This window comes from Phialemonium atrogriseum, assembly GCF_030411735.1.
Source record: "Phialemonium atrogriseum strain 8032-3 unplaced genomic scaffold QBC33scaffold_2, whole genome shotgun sequence".
Classification (NCBI taxonomy): domain Eukaryota; kingdom Fungi; phylum Ascomycota; class Sordariomycetes; order Cephalothecales; family Cephalothecaceae; genus Phialemonium; species Phialemonium atrogriseum.
Genome location: NW_026848139.1, coordinates 1,229,598 through 1,246,570, shown reverse-complemented (window position 1 = coordinate 1,246,570; position 16,973 = coordinate 1,229,598). Strand labels below are relative to the sequence as shown.

Here is a 16,973-nt window from a genome sequence, read left to right as displayed (position 1 = left end):
AAAATGGTGGAGGAGCTGCAGCTGTCCAGCAAAAGGTGAAAGAAGTGAGACACCCAAACATCTGTCAAGGTCAGTTCCAGCCTCGAATCGAATCGGCCCCCTCATCTTCCCTACCTTGCCTACCTACCTAACCTATCTACCTACCTTACCTGTCCACCTGTCCACCTGTCCACCTGTCTACATGTATACCTGTCTACCTGTCTGCATTCCCTGCCTACCTAGGTACCTAACCGACTGTGGTACCCTGTCTACCTACCCTGTCTGCCCTGTTTGTTGTTTCGTTTTCTTTTTTTTCCTGTCCCGCAGCTCCAGCCCCAGGCAAACTTGGGTATCAGAGCATTGAACATAATCTCGTCGTGGGCATCCTGGCCCCGTCAGCCAATTGCTCCATGTTTCAATGCCTACTTTGAGTCATCTTTTGACCAGCAGCCCTGCGCCCGATCTTGTCTCCCAGAGTTCGGAGTTCTATAGGACGGGAGCTAGACGTCCCCACAGGCAGCAGGCTTCGGCGGCGTGGATCTGTACGACATAGTACCTATCCCGGCGGCTGGGGGGTGGTAGCTCTGAGGGTGGTGGCCGGGGTTTCGGGGCCCGCAACTCTTGTACCTCCTCCTGCTTCCGAGCTCTGGCAAGCTGCAAGCCCAGCCACGGCATCATGTACCAATTCCCTGCTCCATGGTACCCTGGTGTACCGTACGGCTCGATCGCTGCACAGTCCGTTGGGATACTGTATTCTAGCCTATCGTGACCGGGCTACATACCTACCTACACAACAACAACAACCCCCCCCCCCCCCCCCCCTTCTCCCCTGCTTCCAATTCTACCAATTCTCCCTCTTGGCTTTCTCTACTTCTATTTTGCTGCAGATTTCTTTCCCTTTTACGCTTCTCGAGGAATTTTGTACTAATAGTTCAGGACTTGGACCCAGCCCCGAGGGTCTCGGCGCCGTCCCTCCCCTCAGCATCGGGACTCAGATGCACCCACGACCCGGTAATGATTGCTGTTGACATGCACAGTCGCGGGATCACGAACAGTCATTTTTGCTCGTCATTTCTTTATCACGACCCTAATGAAATCCTCACAAATGGCCAGCCAGATCTAACATGCGGTTCTTCTAGCAGGACTTCGAGCCCCCGCCGTCTGGGCTGGACTACCTGGACATACACGCCCAAGCTGACATGCGGTACGTTTCGGGGAATTTTCTTATTGGTCTCTGTTCGTTATTCCCGGCATTGCGACTCTCTCTTCGAACCACGGCCAATCTGTACTTCGACACCCTTCTGCCGCCCTGACCATCGCCTCGCCTGCCAATACCTGACTTATTAGCAAGTGTTAAAAAGGCTTTGGATCCCCGTCGAAATTCCGCAGGTCTCTGAGTCTGCTTCCCCCTTATGGGCCAGTGAACCCTGGTATGAACGCCTCGGATCTCGCACTGCTGCTGCTACTGCTACTGCTGCTGCTGCTGCCGTTGTTGCTGCCATCCTCCTGCGCCCCGTCCCTCATCCCCGAAGCCTCTGGAAGAACATGGGTGCTTATCTCGGCACTGGGTGTGCGACGCCGAATCCCCTAGCCCACTAGTGTCTTGCGCCTGCTACCGCTGGTGGTGTGTCGACAGATCCCGATCCTGTATCCGACCGGCCCTTGTGCAACACTAGCGCTGGCAGTACGACAGCGCCGTCATACCCCTACACTAGCCGTTTCACCTGGGGAACGCAGCACAGTATCTTTATAGGCGCACAAACTGACGCGATCTACATGGCATTGGATGGTTGGGCACCCGGGCTGACCGCTGAACTTGTAGCTATAATCCCGACTCTACTGCCTCTCCCCTGACGATAGAAGCGCCGGCTCAGCCCCCGCCTTACATAGACCTGATTCCACCAGCTCAGCCGGTCACGGCATACCCCTCTGAAGTCTATCCTCCCACTACCCACGTCCTCCCGAGCCTCGACGTCAGGCCGCGACTGGGCTCAGCGTAAGTTCAGGTTACACGCGCCATCTTTTCCCTTGACCGCCTCCCCTACCCCTATGGCTGCTGATGCTCTTAATGCTTACGACTGCGGCAGTAGCACCTCCTCCTCGGGCATGGGACATGCCCACCGCTCTCTAGCAGTACCACAGCCAGGAGCCGTCCTCCAAACGCGAGATATCTACTCACAGGCCACGCCGGCTTACAGGAGGGGACTGGAGATCCACCCTCCTCCCAGGTCACCCTCGTATCTAGACAACATACGCCGCATCCCTCTGTCATCGACGCCCAGTCCTCACGCCCAATTTGCGCCGCTCAGGATGGAGTCTGGGTACGGCCAGAAGTCGCAGCAGACCATCCCTCCCCTGAACCCCATGACCCCCCTTGGCGTTCTCCAGTATGCTGGACATCAAGCCACCCAAATCAAGTTTGAGATCAACGGCAGCATTGACAAGGGTTTCTTTCTGGCGGAAAACGAGTGGACTTGCTACAGGCGCAACTATTTCTCCTGCATTTGTTCCTTCACTCTTCACCCCCTTTATCCGGGTCAAGCAATGCAGTTTACCCCGTCGTCGGGACCGCAGACATCCTTCCCAGTGTATGGGTTTGCGATGAACATATCTGCCGTCGTGGCGGACAGCGATACTCAAGCCATTGATCTTGTCCAACACACCCCCAAGAGGGACAAGGGACCCATTGCCAAGCCCGAGAAGGTACGACTGCAGCCGAAGCCGGCGCAACAGCAACAGTTCACGCCAATGGGGCAAATGGCCATGTACGGGCAGTCTGACGCTGGCCTGCCTCCAGCGAGACCTTACGACCCGGCGTTTGGGCAGGGACAAGGGTCGGTACTGACGGAGCACACATACGAGCGAATCCAATTCAAGCAAGCGACCGCCAACAACGGCAAGCGCAGGGCTGCGCAACAGTACTACCACCTTCTCGTTGAGTTGTATGCCGACGTTGGAGGTTCGGGAAACGACCAATACATGAAGATAGGGTATCGAAAGTCGGCAAAGATGATTGTGCGAGGCCGGTCTCCCGGGCATTACCAGTCGGAGAGGCGAGGCAGTACGGGTAACGGGCCGTCAGGGGGCTCTGGCCTCGGGGACGGGTACGGGGCCGGCATGTTGGGCCATCCCTTCGGCGCTGGACCATCTCTCATGACGAATACCTACGGCGGAGGCTACGACCCGAGGCATTCTCAGTCGTATAACACGCGTCATCACAACGAACTTCACATGGAGCCAACACTCTCCCACGAGGAAGCCAAAGGTATCGACGAAACCAAGGCTTACCAATATTATCCAACTCCCATCTACGAGGGCGAGCATGACCAGAGGAACCCCGTCGAGGTTTTCCAGCATCACCACAGGAGTGAGTCGGAGAGCATCGTGCACCCGACGACGAGCGGCCTCGACCACAGCTCCAAAGTTAAATCCGAGTATGACGGCGCCTTGCCCAATGCCTTCTATCCCACCTCGTCGTTCTATTCACAGCGGTGCGGCCGGTTCGAAGGCAAGGCTAGCACGGCCGGATATTATCCCGCCATGATCCCGCCGTCGTCAACCCTGAACATGACGTCTTGAATGGAGGAGACAGACGGCAGCGCCAAAATACATGGCTGTCGATATGGCAATATCTATCCATCTTAGCGCGGGCCGTTGCAGCATGTTTTGCCAGTATCAGAAAGACGTATGCGGTTTGAATTTGGCACTCAAACACGAGAAAAATGGTTATGATTTGACTCTGGACTTCCTCTAAAGGCATTTACGGTATTTGGTGACGCCACATTTCTGGGGGTGTCCCAATATCAGGAGCTGTTTTTTTCTTTCTGGTTTCTCTACCTCTTTGTTTCTCTACGGCTCAGAAGGCATGGCGCAACGGAAGATGGGCAAATGGCATGGTAACTGATGATCTTCGGACACCGGGGACGGGATTGGGAAACACGGCCAATTGGAGCACCTAGGTAGTTTTGCTTGTTTGAGCGACTGCAAATGGGAAAGGACTCACTCGGTGCTGACAGGATTGCGGGCGACGAGAAACGGCATTTGCGAGGATACCCTATTATTGTATATTTTACTTCTCACGCTTCTTGTTTCTTATTCTTCCCTTTCCTTCCTGTTTCCTTTCTTTTAATCTCTTACCAATGTTTCTTCTTTTTCTTTTCCGCTTCTCTCCACGATGAAGCTCGATGGACGACGGTTGGCTACCCGTGTGCCGAATAGGCCAATGGGTGCCCTTGCTGTGGAAACATGAGGGTCAGTGATGACTGGTAATAGAATGACTCTTGTTGATCCCTGGTGGCGATGGGGGATGGACTGGGGAAATGGTTGTTTCTTGGTTCCAATCCTCCCCCCGGGGCCTGTCTTATTCCTTCGCCCCCTTTGTTCCGTTGTCCAACGAAGCTGTATGGTAACGCTAGTACGTCAATGGAGGCACACTCTCGATTAAACGTGGAACTCGCTCCCTGTACCTGATGCTACCGTTGCACAAGACGGCAGATGCAGGCGGGACGGCGCAGCCAGGATCGATCGCACGCACAGCCTAGCCGTGAAATTGCAGAACGTTGGGTAACACGAAAAGAAGAAAGGGAAAAAAAAAGAGGTAAAGGCGTCCTAGATCCCAGCTCATCACGTGTGCAATGGCGTTCATACCCTCAGTTGCCCGGTTTCAGTCTCATTCTTGTTTCCCTACGGTTCACGGCAATACGAGACGCCCCTTAACGCCCCTCGGAATTATAAGAAGATGCAGCTCGCAGCACCACGGCAGCTAAGGCGGCAGCATTCACAATCGGCGTAGGCATTCTACTGCATCTGCTGCATTGGACGATAACCACTACCAGTAGCATCTCTGGGCACCTGATAGCAAGTGGTCACAAAGCGATCAGGATCATCAATTGGCTGGGTGGCTGGTCGCCAATGTCCATTATGATGTGATGGTGCTTCTTGCTGGCCGGCCCACATACAATCGGGCCCCTCTCGGAGCTATATGTACTGTACATGTACATGACCTCCCCTATTGGGATGCCAAAGCTGCTCCACTCACTGTGTCTCGAAAGACTGACGGTGAAGCTGGAGGCCAAACATCCAAAGAAGCGCCGCATTGTTAGGGATGCCGTGAAGGAGGGTAAGCGTTTTACCAGCTACGCTGACCGGCCAACAGGAAGGTCAGCATGGGATCGGCACCGGATGGGCGAGTGAAGCTTCTCGGTAATGCAGACGCGGGCCCCCGTCTTGATCCCATCTTACCCCATCTTACCCCTCACCTTCATCTAAGCACCACGTACCGAGTGATTTAGGAAGCACAGCTCCGCCCGCAGGCTAGGACCACGCAAATTGGACTGCATACTATGCAGTAGAGTATGACTTGCATCTCGCACTCGCCGAGGCTGAGTGGTACATGAAGCGGCACGGGAGGCACACATCGCACGTCGGCGAGAGAGCCAATCCAAGCAGCCAGCAGCACAACTCAAGCAGCCAGGACCACAACTGGAAGTGGGCTCGGCTGGCCCCGCCCTTGTCCTCACCCCCCCTTGTCTTTTTCCTCCACCAAACACACACCCACCTACCCACCCCTCCTACCACACCTCGCGCTTCAGCGGTGATGAAGCCTGGTTAGCGAGGCTCGCGAATGGGGGTGGGCAGATGAGATGGGCGATTGACATGTCCGCGGAGGTTCGGCACCATGTCCACAATGTCACACCGCTATTGTTCTGCGGGGCCAGATCGTATAACCACCCCCCGGGGAGGATAGGTATCCCATTCACGCGGCTGTGACCGGTGTTAGCGGCGCACTGTGTACGCCGGTAGGTACCGTGCCGGTAGGTTTGCAGGCCAAGGCCAGGCCCAGGCCTAGGGGAGGGGTAAACGCTCCGGAACGGGAACGCCGCCGACCGTCGGCCAGGAAAGACAGCCGAGGTTAGGAGGAGGGGGCAGTTGGGCTTCGCTATGAGATCGAAGCAACAACAACAAAAGAGGACGAGTCGATTTCCGAAGGGGGGACCAACAGGGGGAATACATGATGTTGAATTAAGGTTTTTGAGGCACGAGCGAAAAAAGACGCTGTTGTGATTTAGTCTGGTTGAGCCAAGAAACTACCTAGATAAAACATGAAAATTCCCGCTCCCTTGCACTTGATGCGGGCACTAGCCCGTTGAGTGGTATCTTCCCGCCCAACAAAGCTTCGTCCCTGTTGCCCGTCCCTGAATGGCGCCCAGGCAGATCGACGGCGGGACTACAACTACACAAAAGAGGCCGCACCGAATCAATTCCGCTGGGGAATGTCGGTGGCAAATTTCTATTTTTATTGCCTCGTTTCGATGCATGTGTGGATGGTCCTCGTCCTCGATATTTCGATGCGAGCTGCCGTTACAGAATCCCGCCAGACTTCTGTCGTCCTCTTATGGGGCAGATAGCCGGGTAGTACACGCTGGTCGCAAGCCTCCCGTCACGGGTCGCTGTTTATCATCGCAAGTGTTGTCTCAGAAGCTGATACATGCTCATCCCCTCCGTTGTGTTCGCTTGAAAATATCCCCTTTGGGTACTGCTTCCTCCTAAAACCCCTTTACCGGCGCTATGCCCGTTTGCCAAGCCTTTTCTCACCGCCATCTACTACCTACCTACGTCGTTTAGCTTGCCTCCCAATAACCAATCCACCGACCCAAGTGGGTGCGGCAGCCTGTGCGCTTGGGAAGATCAACCACACGGCTTCTCCGGCGATCCCGTCCCATGCACGGTGCAAGCCGGGAACAGGCCCCGGGAACGCCCGTCTCTCGGTCGCTTCTCACTTTCACCTTGATCGATCTGATCTTATTATTATTTTCAAGCTAGCGTTACACGACTTCTCAGCCTTACGCGAGACGAGGCCTTTTTATTAAAGGAGTCGGTGCGCAAGAAAAGATGGGACGCTTCTGTCAGGGAAGATGGGACGAGTGGGTGGGTGGGTACCTTGATAGGTGCCGGCCGGGATCCGAGCCGTGACGTTGCTTTTGGACTACCCCTGCCCCCTTTTAGGGTGTCGATCTGATCTGATCTTACTCTACAGAACCATGTCATCATCCCGTCACTCGTATGACACAAGACAAAGGCTCTCTCCCTTCGTCTATACTGGGTTCCTAGCTGTGATCAACCGGTACTTCCAGATCGGTGAGAGTGCCTGCTTGGATATTTTGCTGCCTAGCTCATTATTGTGAACAAAATCTTCGGTGGCAAACTCTCACTCACCTTGGCCTGCTGATTTTGTAACCTTCCACTCATCTCCCCGAGCTGACAGTCTTATACAATGTCTCAAATTTACCGGCCCCTTTCTCATCCAGCTTCCTGTTAAGTCACTCTCTTGCTACTCATGTTGCTCTCAGTCAGTGAAGGGATCGGCGATGTTGAATTGAGTCTCTACATGCATTGGCACTGTCCTCTGAGGATCAGATGAGGATCAGGTGTACCCTCCTGCATTCTGTAGAATGCCATCAATTGTCCGCGTGGCTTGATATTTCTAAACTCTACATCCTGCCCCGGACTATTCTCTTCCTTCGCGTCACAAGTCCTCCTACTCACATTCCAAATTCCAAACCTACCAAGGTGCAGACGCCTGTGAGACTTAGCCTTAAACTCTGGCCGAGGTAGGTCTGAGGTGACTCTGACCACCCCCCTCTCGGTCAGGGTGTCTTGTATATCTGCCACGCTGATCAGGCAGAGGAGAGAGACAATGAAGCAACGTAACAAATCCAGAGTCGTGATAGGCATCGGTGTACCTATTACCTTCTTAAGGCGGCACAGGTTTCAGTTTCTGACCAAGTTCTGTGATTCTGCTTCACTTCCAGCAGGGAAGTTTTGCTAGCAATGCCGTCCATTGGGAGTGGACCGCCTAGAAAGTGACGTGGCATGCTTGGGGGGTGTTGAGCTTACACTGCGTAAAGGTGAGATATAGTTGTCCATAAACTGGCAAGATTTTGGACTATTCCTGAATTACTCCTCGTCATGGAGTGGCAGATGCTCCCGAGACATACAGGCTCCCGAGACATATGCAGATGACACCTCTTCAAACGGCATTTGGGGGCTTGGAGCAGACCTGTGAACAGAGGACTGGTGGAGGAATGACGGAGGAATTACGGAGTGGCGGCCGGTCAGCGGCTGGTGACAACTCCGCCCTTGTTCAGGAGTTCTAAGCCAGGAACGAGGCCAAGGACCGTTTCCTCTTGGCTCTGATATACGCTATTTCTGACATCAAGCGTGTTCTGGTACTGAGCGGAGGTTGGCCACTAGGGTGTTGCGTTGCAGAGTTGACCATTTGTGAGTCCTCGCAGGAGCAGGCCGAACAGTATATGATAGATAAGGATGGAGGTTTTGGATCAGAGGCAACATCTATATAACATACCGGTTTGCCCATAGATAAGGGGGAGCATCTAGGTGAACCCATTTATTGTAACAAATTTTAGCTTCTCGCCCTTTGCTGCAGGGACACCGTCTTTCCAACCGGGCCAGTAAGCTGTAGAAATCTTGTTCGGAACAGTACAGCAGCCCTCAATCGTGAAACCAGAGACTTGGCGGATGTTACGCCGGGCGGGTGGCGGGAACATGACCTAAGACCTGGTATATGCTGAACTTAGAGAGGCTTATACTTGTTAAGATACGCCGGAATACCGATGCCGTCAGTATGGGAAGCAGACAAAACATCAGGGGTTGGTGGGACGCTAGAGAGTGGATTTGAATAACCTGACAAAGGTACAGGAGGAAGAGAACTATCATCTCCATCGGATTGCCTAGGTGTGAACTGAACCGACCGAAGACTCTAAGCACCCTTTAGAAGAGATCTATCAACCACCACATAAAAACGTGACTCGGGGATCTTCTCCACTGCCATCCAACCGCCCGGCGCCAGCTCGACGATCACGCCGTCGACACATACCTTCCTCCACCTGGGGTCGTCTTCCTCAACAGTGACCTTGAACCCTTCAACCTCATCGTACCCCACCCCGTCCTCGACCCCATCCTTAGTTACCCAACTGATCCCAACATGAGAGCCGTCGTCGTATGCCGACTGCATGATATCCATCATCCCATCGGCCCCGACGTCCCCAAAGTGCACCAGCCGCAGCTGGCCCCCGAGCGGCGCGCTCGCCGGCGAGATGGTGAAGGTCCTCTCCAGGTTCGACACCATCGCGCCGAGCACGTACCCGTAGCTCTCCCGCCCGAGCCTCCGGACCCCGCCGGAGCTGCCGGCGCCTGCCGGCCTGACCTCGACGACCGCGCGGTACGCGTGGTTCGTCGCCAGCAGCTCCCGCGCCGCCATGCCGAACCGCGCGGCCCCGTGCCGCCGGTGCTCGGGCGTGTCGCTCTCCCACACCAGGCTGGCGTGGAAGCCGTAGCTCGCGACGATGGCCCCGACGAGGTGGTCGACGGGCTTATCGCGGCGGGGCTGTTGCTCGAGGGCCGCCTGGTCCTGGTCCCGGTCTTGGGCCGGGCGACCTTCCTCCTCCGAGTACGTGACCAGCCGGGAGTCGGGCGAGAACGACGCCCTGAAGGTCGGCAGCGGCGCGGCGGCGCCCGCGAGGAGCGTGCGGAGGCCGAGCACGTACGGCGAAGGTCCACCGCCCTCCCCGGCCGCCGCCGCGTAGAGAGGTTTGTGCAGGGAGTGGAACAGCGCGTTGCCCGTGCCGAGGGGCAAGAGCGCGATGGACGGCCTCGGGCCCGCGCGGGTCGGCTCCCCGCTGCTGCTGCCGTTGAGGAGGTCCACGACGCCGCCGTCGCCGCTCAGTAGGACGATCGTCCGCGCGACGGGCGGTCCCGACTCGCTGCTCCCATCGTCGTCTCCATCGCTGCCCCATAGGCGTCGAGCGAGGTCCCTTACCGTCTGCGGGCTCTGGGTGATTGTGAGCTCGTAGCCACCGTCGCGGCGGGCCGCGTCGGCGTCCTCGGACCCCGCGGCGAGGCCCAGCGCGGCCAGCAGCGGCCGCAGCACGGCGTCGTGGAACTCCTGGGCCTGGCACGTCCCGGACCCCGTAGACACGACGACGTGCAGCCGGTGGCCGGCGTCGCAGACCAGGTGGTCGGGCACCCGCGTGAGGAGGTGCTTCGCGAGTAGCCCCTCCGGCAGAGTCGGGGCGAGCAGGGCGGAGAGCCTGAACGGCGGCCCCGCGGCCCCTGCCTTGGGCTGGGTGGCGGCGGCTTCCCCGGGCTGGGCGACGGCCTCCGCGGGCTGCTGCGGCTCCGCCAGGCTGTAGACGAGATAGCCGTCGCCGTCCCGGCGCCTCAGGGCGAAGACGATTTCTTCTTCCCTGAGGGGGCCGATTGCGTCCTCGATGTCGCCGCCGGGCGGCGACGACGACGCCCAGACGAGATTGCCGTCGGCATGGTTGAGAGAGTGTGCGTGGTCTAGGCTTTCGTCATTTCTTGGTGTCCGGAGAGCCATTTGCGGGGTGGAGGGAGGGGTACAAGAAGGTAGGAGTTAGCGACAGGCAATGATGAAGAGAAAAGTGGCAGCGAATGTACGGGACAATTGAAGTGAAGAGATGAAGAGATGAAGAGATGAAGATTTTGACCCTGATACCAGCTGAGGATTTCTAAGCATGGTAACCGGTGTTCCGTCAGACTAGGTACTCAACACCACGTGTTACCCTCCCACACCTCTGTGATATTCGGCGATCTATAACTCATCTCATCTTCCTTCAGCACCCTTACATTGGTGGGCAAGTAACTTAGGGCAATGGCCCAGAACGTTCCCCTCCGAGCAAGGAAGACCCTGGGTGAAACAGGGTACATACGAAGTAGCCGCCAAGGCACCTTCCACGAGGTGCCGTAAGACTCAGCTATTAGCAAACAATTGCGCCATCTCCCGCTGCTTGTGTAGGTAGGTATCATAGTATATACTCTAACAAATATGGTGGAGTGGGATCGGCTGGCTAGGATGATTGGAGAAGCAGGCATAAGTCACAATTGTCACGTAGCGAAGCCTGGGCTCATTGCCAGATCTTGGCCTGTCAGAGGAGATCCTCCTGTTTTTCATCTCGGCATAAACACGATGCCCACTCCTGTTCTGCCCTTAATTGGGGCTTAGTAGTAAAACAATGACATCCTGGGGTCACACCGTCGACGGTCCCGTATCATCGGCCCTTAGCCCTGTTCATCGGACCCCAATTTTCCCGGGGGTTTGTCTGATATCGGAGGTAGAGACCCTTTGTCGGATCCTTGCCGACTTTCTCATCAAATACCACCTCCATTTTCTCACCGTCGGCGACCTTCGAGCCATCCTCCGAAGTGCCCGAGTCCTCCCGTTTACCCAGCCGCAGGAGCCGATAGGCCGGGCTTTCGGGTTTGATGTTCTCCTCCTTAACAGGTGCCTTTTGACGGACCCATTCCCTCATGACGTGCCAGATAACCGACCAAGGCGCATCCGTCTTCATGCTGCCAGGCTTGCAGTGGCTCCTCGTAACACGGTACCCGAGACCGATGAGTGCGCCTCTCAGCGGACTTTCGGGCGGTGTGACGCAGTGCAGCTTTCCAGCTATCTGGGTCGGGATAAAGAAGAAGGGATAAGGATCGATGGCGGCCAGCTCATCCTCTTTCGAAATAACGGCTTCGGTTGACTTTGTCTCGGGAGCCGTCTGCTCCGGATCTACCCCCTCCATCCGGGATTGCCCCTCTAGAGCTTCCGCCTCTTCGGGGGTCGGCAAGAACTCTTCCAGAGCTGTCTGTAGCATTCCTTGAACCCGGTTGATCGTTCCATAGATATCCGTCGATGCGTCCCGCGCCTCTTCCAAGACCCTTTTGACGAACGAAGGGGAGTGGAGGCGGCCGGCGTACATTGGCCCAGACAAGTGCATTACCGAGCCACAGTGTTCGCAGTGTTGGTTCGCTGTGGGTGCCGGAGCGAAGACGTGCTTGTAGTAATGCCCTGAGCCCTTCTTGTTTGGTACGGGTTTGTTCCTCGCGAGAAGTTGCGTTGTCCAGGCACCACAACCGGCATCGCAGTTGTAGACGATCATGTTCTTGCCTGCTTGGAACTTGACGCTCGCAGGAGACCTCCTGATGCGCACAAAGACGCGAGCGTAAAAGTCAATGGACAAGGATAGGAGAGGCTCCATGGCCAACCCGTACCGGGCAGCCGAGGACTCAATCGCGTGAAGAATGAGGCGCAAGCCACCCTCGTGCGACTGCATGCCCCCCTTCATCGGGATGCCGCCGTAGAGGGAGTACGCCTTCTCCGGGTATCCGTTGGAGGCCCAGACGCCAGAATCTGTGCATGTAACACAGAGGAGGCCGCCGTCGTCCCTGACAGCTTGGACGGCCGCATCGAGGAACGGCGCGGCTGTCCCGTATGGGTCTAGATCAACCACGTCGTACCTCTCGCTCTTTGTCGGCCGTCCCCTCGTGTCCTTCCGCCGTAGCTCCTTGGCAACAAGGGTATACATATGAGCTATCGCGTCATCGTGGGATACGTTAATTTTGTCTTGAAGCTTGTTGTGCTCCACATTCAGCTTGATTGACTCGATGGCTGAAGCCAGCAGATCGTTCGAGGTGACGGACGTCACAAGGGGTATCTCTTGGGTATAGCGCAACGCACGCAACCCCGTGGCTGAAAGTGCGTCAAGGATTGTAAACCTCGCCAGGGTTGTCTGCGATTTGTCACCGTTCGGATCGTCACGCCCGGGCTGTGTGCAATTGTTCGCTCGTAGTTCCGTTCCGGCTTCCAGAGGAGCTGTTTCCGGGCCGCTTTCGGCCGGAGCTGAGGTGGCATCAACCGTATCTTTGCCTTTGGAGCTGGCTGCAATGCCAGACTCCGGGGCCGGAGTGTCGGAGATCTTTTGTGCCTTAGTCGGACGGTCATCGCTCCCTGTTTGCTCCTGGCGCTTTCGTTTCTTTTCAGCCAGCTTGCTCATTCTCTCTTGGCGCATGACCTCCTTCTCCTCCAACTTCTCCTTCCCATATGCCTTGATGGCAAGCACTGTCAAGTCCCTGTTGAACTGCTGGATAGGGTTGTAGAAGACCTGTTGCACCTCATCTGTCTCCTTTGTCGGTTTGGGGCCATCGTCGGCGGTCTCGGGAGTCAAAATGTAGGCAAGGCCTTCCTTGACTGTTGTATATTGTTTTCCATTGTGAGTAATAAGCTGCCGGTCGGCAGGCGGGGCAGAAATGCTTTGAGCTTCGGAGGCCATTGTGCGAATCAAGGTAGGGATCGTGGCTCTCAGGGGTGTGAAATGTGTCGCATGTTGTATTATGCCCCGGGCAGAACAGAAAGTTAAGCTTCGGCGCATCCACATGGGCTGGAGTTGGAGTTCAACTTCGAGAATGTCGGCAAGTTGTAGGTGACGAGAAAAAAATGTTGCGACAGCGGGGATTCTGCCGGGCGGTCAGGAGAGCTACGGTCGTGTACCCAAGTACCTATTTCCCAACTCCAAGAGGAACCTACCTATCTACCGTACCTACCTTCCTGATAGCTCATTCCAACCTCATCCCCCATGCTACCAGCGACGCGATCCAACGTGCGATGTTGGTTTCTTGGTTACCTTGATTTCTCCTGACTTCCCACGTCAAGTCTTCCAGTCAACGAGAGTCTTGCGCCATTTTTGCCTCACAGTTAAGGTTAAGTGAAGTAAGTCTTGTCATTCTCCACCTGGCTGTTTTGAGACAAGGCGCTCCCTTGAGTCATATTTGGGCCGAGAGGTGACCCTTGGGGGCTCCGTTTGAGCTCCAGCAAGTGCCGGGCCATTCCAGGGGTTATTGTCTGGGTCAGAATCGGATTTCCCATCAACAGGCGAGAACACAGCTTGTCACAGTCAAAGGCCAAGACTGGTGGGCAAAGATATACTGTTAGATGAGATGCCGGTGCCTACATGACAGCAATCCCGCCATTTCCAAGCTGTCCGTGGTGATAGCTCACAAATCAGGAATGCGGACAGGCGGGGGTGCCCATCCCGCAACAGCTACGGCTCCCAAGAATTTGCGATTGGGGAACTTCAGCCTGATTTCAGGGACGAGACTTGATGAGATCTGCAAACAGCCACTTCCTCTGGTTGGCCCGATGGCCCTCCGCCTTTCTATACATTATCTACTACCTAGCTGGTTACTATCGAATCTGGCCTGCCTTATATTCCCAGGTCTGTCGAGTTTCAGGGCAGGGGCAACATGAAGGGGAGTTCTGTCCCGTCCAAGTCTCTCCCTCTTCGCATCCATACTCTCCTAATTCCAATCGCATTCCAATACCTACCTGCCAATCCCTTGTGGCCTCCCCCTCCTCTGAAAATCGCCTCTCTCGAAGCAAGTAGGAGGTTCCAAGCACCGGAAACCACGTGCAAGAAATTGACTCCGGGTCACTCGTCATGATGCGATCACCGAAGTGTATCTGAATCTGTCTTTTTGCCCTGTGGATCGTTACAACCTCTGCCATCCCGGTTTCCCACTCAATCGCTTCGAAACCGTGGATCTGCCAACCGTGGCTGTTCGGCGGATATGACGTTTTCCCACCGAGTCACTCGTTTAATTAACAGCCCTAAAATGCATATCCCGCGAGTTCTATTGTACTGCCATGCGAAGGCGATACGGGCTGTGATCGTAGTGCTCACCTGCACGAGTCTGCTCTTGACCCTCCGGCTGAGCACATCCCAGCCAAAGCAGCCCAGCATCTACGATAACACCGAGGGGAGGACATCGCCCTGGCATGACTGGAGACATCCCAATAAGACTTCGCGGCCAGAAGAGGTGGCGTTTCTCGAGTACCTGGTCCATACGTACGGCCTCACCAACGAGGTTCCCTGGTATGCGCGGAGGATAAAATCCAGTTCCTCGGCAAGAAGGCGAATGTCGATGACCGAGGTTCCCATACAGTTCATGCCACACGACTTTACCAGGGCTCGGGTTGATGATGAGAACCTAGAGTTACGAGCCGAGAAAAGCATCAAGTTGCCCGTCACATCGAGCCCAAGGGGCCATCAGGTTGACGCAACTGCCTTGCTGTTCGGCATATCGACCACGTACTCGCGCCTTATATACGCCAACAACTCGCTGATCAGCGACTGGGAAAGGTGGCTGACCGACGGGAACGGGAATTCAAATGGGGCGAGCCTGCTGGTGACCCTTCACAGAGCCAGGAATGACGAGGTGGAGCGAGCCAGCAGCCTGTTGCGCTCTCTCGGGATCGACGCGACCGTCTTGCGATCTGTCGATGACGGAGACGCTACCTCTCGATACGTGGAGCTGGTGCATCTTCTGAGGGAGTACAGCGAAGGGTTCGGCGGTGGAGAGGGAGCCCAGTCCAAGAGGTATCTCGCCTTGGTAGACGACGATGTGTTCTTCCCAAGCATGTCGAAGCTAGTCGACAAGCTATCCAAGTTCCACCCGAGCAAGGAGTACTATATCGGCGCCCCCAGCGACCGCTCCGACTGGATCGTCGAGAACAACAAAACCTTCACCTGCGGCGGCGGCGCCGTGTTCCTCACCCTCCCGATGGCGGAAAAGTTCTCGCAGCTGCCCTGTCTCGACCTGGACGGGCGAGACCCAGAGTCGTCGACCGCCAAATCAGCGCAGTGGGACTTCTCCCTCTACGACTGCGTCACCTCGCACTCGTCGGCCGTTCTGCAAGTCCTGCCGAGCTACCACGCCCCCGGCGACGACGAGGCCTACGGCGACCGCACCATCAGCAGCGAGGGGTACGGCGCCGGCATCCGGCCCCTGACCCTCCACCACTACAAGAACTGGCACCGCTTCGAGGCCGGCAAGGGCCACCTCGTCACGTCCGCCTGCGGCGAGGACTGCTTCCTCCAGCGCTTCCGCTTCCGCGACGACTGGATCCTCGTCAACGGCTACGCCATCTCCCATTACCCCGACGGCGTCGACGCCCTCCCGCTGCGGTCGAGGGTGAAGACCCCGCCAGAGCCGCCGGTGGCGGCGGCCACGACGACGACGAGGAGAGCGGCGGCGGCGGTTGTGGCGATGCCGAGGAAGACGGACGCACCGTCACAGAAGCAACGGCACGATCAGGAGGATGGCGATAGGGTGGCGGTCGGGAGCGGGCTCGTCGTCGACCGGCCCGACCGGCCGAGCGACATGAAGGTGGTGGCCTGGAGGGGTCGCAAGCGGGTCTGGAGGCTGCTGGATGCCAGGGTAGGCGAGGGCGGCGAGGTGTGGCAGGCGTACGTGAAGCGGCGGGGAGGAGGGAACTGGTTCGGCGACGCGGATCCCCGGCTGACCGGCGACAAGGTACACGCGGAGGAGGAGAAGTCGGACGTCGATTCCGTCATTGTCCTGATATGGGAGGCGTGAGGCCGTGAGGGCATCGCCGGAAGACTAGAATAATACCATGCCCACCGCCCGTTGTGCTTGTGGGCGTAAATGGTGGTGTGTATATAGAGTCAGCTAATCGATAATGTAAGTACGCTTAGACAACTAGCTGTTATTTCCCTGATTTTCCATCTCATTTGTTCTCTCCTTCTACAAGCCTCAAATCAAGACTTGAGTCTCCGTTTCGCAGTGCTAGGTTACTTATTAATCCGTCGACTCTAAACGCTCTCCCCATGCACCATCCAGCCCACCATCCCCTACCCGGTGGTTAGGTTCTTTTTCTCACCCAGGAGCCTTGCGGCAATCCTGTCCGTCTACCAGGAGAAATCTTTTGTCATGATATTTGATGTTGGAGAAAAAGCCAATGCCACGACGAGACACTTTTTGGTTCAACCCGATGTATAAATATTTGCCCAAAAAAAAATACACGACTCCCCAGATGCCATGAAATCCCCGTTTTCTTTTACACCAAACAAGACTCCATTACTGCAGTATCCAAAGCGCGCTTGTCCCATCGCAGGACCAGTTGACATCTATTCGCCAAAAATGTATGTGCCAAAATATGCCAAACAAAAAGAGACATGCCAAAAAAAAAAAAAAAAAAAAAAAAAAAAAAAAAAAAAAAAAAAAAAGCAAAAAAACCAAACAAAACCCCCAATATAAAATTGAAAACCACCAAACCCAGGGTGGTTTTAACAACCAAAAAACCCGGGAGGGGGCCCGCCGCGGTT

The 16,973-nt window shown here is 56.0% G+C and overlaps 3 protein-coding genes across 3 annotated transcripts; 2 read left to right on the top strand and 1 right to left on the bottom strand.

The window, feature by feature from the left end:
• Nucleotides 1-1,411: 1,411 nt before the first annotated feature.
• On the top strand, nt 1,412-3,558 carry QBC33DRAFT_511198 (uncharacterized protein; the record flags this gene model as incomplete). Its single annotated transcript, XM_060425820.1, has 3 exons — nt 1,412-1,547; nt 1,840-1,975; nt 2,067-3,558. The coding sequence occupies 3 exons, from the start codon at nt 1,412-1,414 to the stop codon at nt 3,556-3,558; spliced, it is 1,764 nt and encodes a 587-aa protein (XP_060287909.1).
• A 5,200-nt stretch (nt 3,559-8,758) lies between these two features.
• Nucleotides 8,759-13,121, bottom strand: QBC33DRAFT_444410 (RNA methyltransferase; the record flags this gene model as incomplete). Its single annotated transcript, XM_060424272.1, has 4 exons — nt 8,759-9,391; nt 9,458-10,341; nt 11,099-12,806; nt 12,864-13,121. 4 exons carry the CDS (start codon nt 13,119-13,121, stop codon nt 8,759-8,761), a joined length of 3,483 nt encoding a protein of 1,160 aa, XP_060287908.1.
• Nucleotides 13,122-14,460: 1,339 nt separating this feature from the next.
• Nucleotides 14,461-16,224, top strand: QBC33DRAFT_554855 (uncharacterized protein; the record flags this gene model as incomplete). The annotated part of the gene is made up of 1 exon (XM_060429561.1): nt 14,461-16,224. The coding sequence occupies one exon, from the start codon at nt 14,461-14,463 to the stop codon at nt 16,222-16,224; it is 1,764 nt and encodes a 587-aa protein (XP_060287907.1).
• Nucleotides 16,225-16,973: the final 749 nt, after the last annotated feature.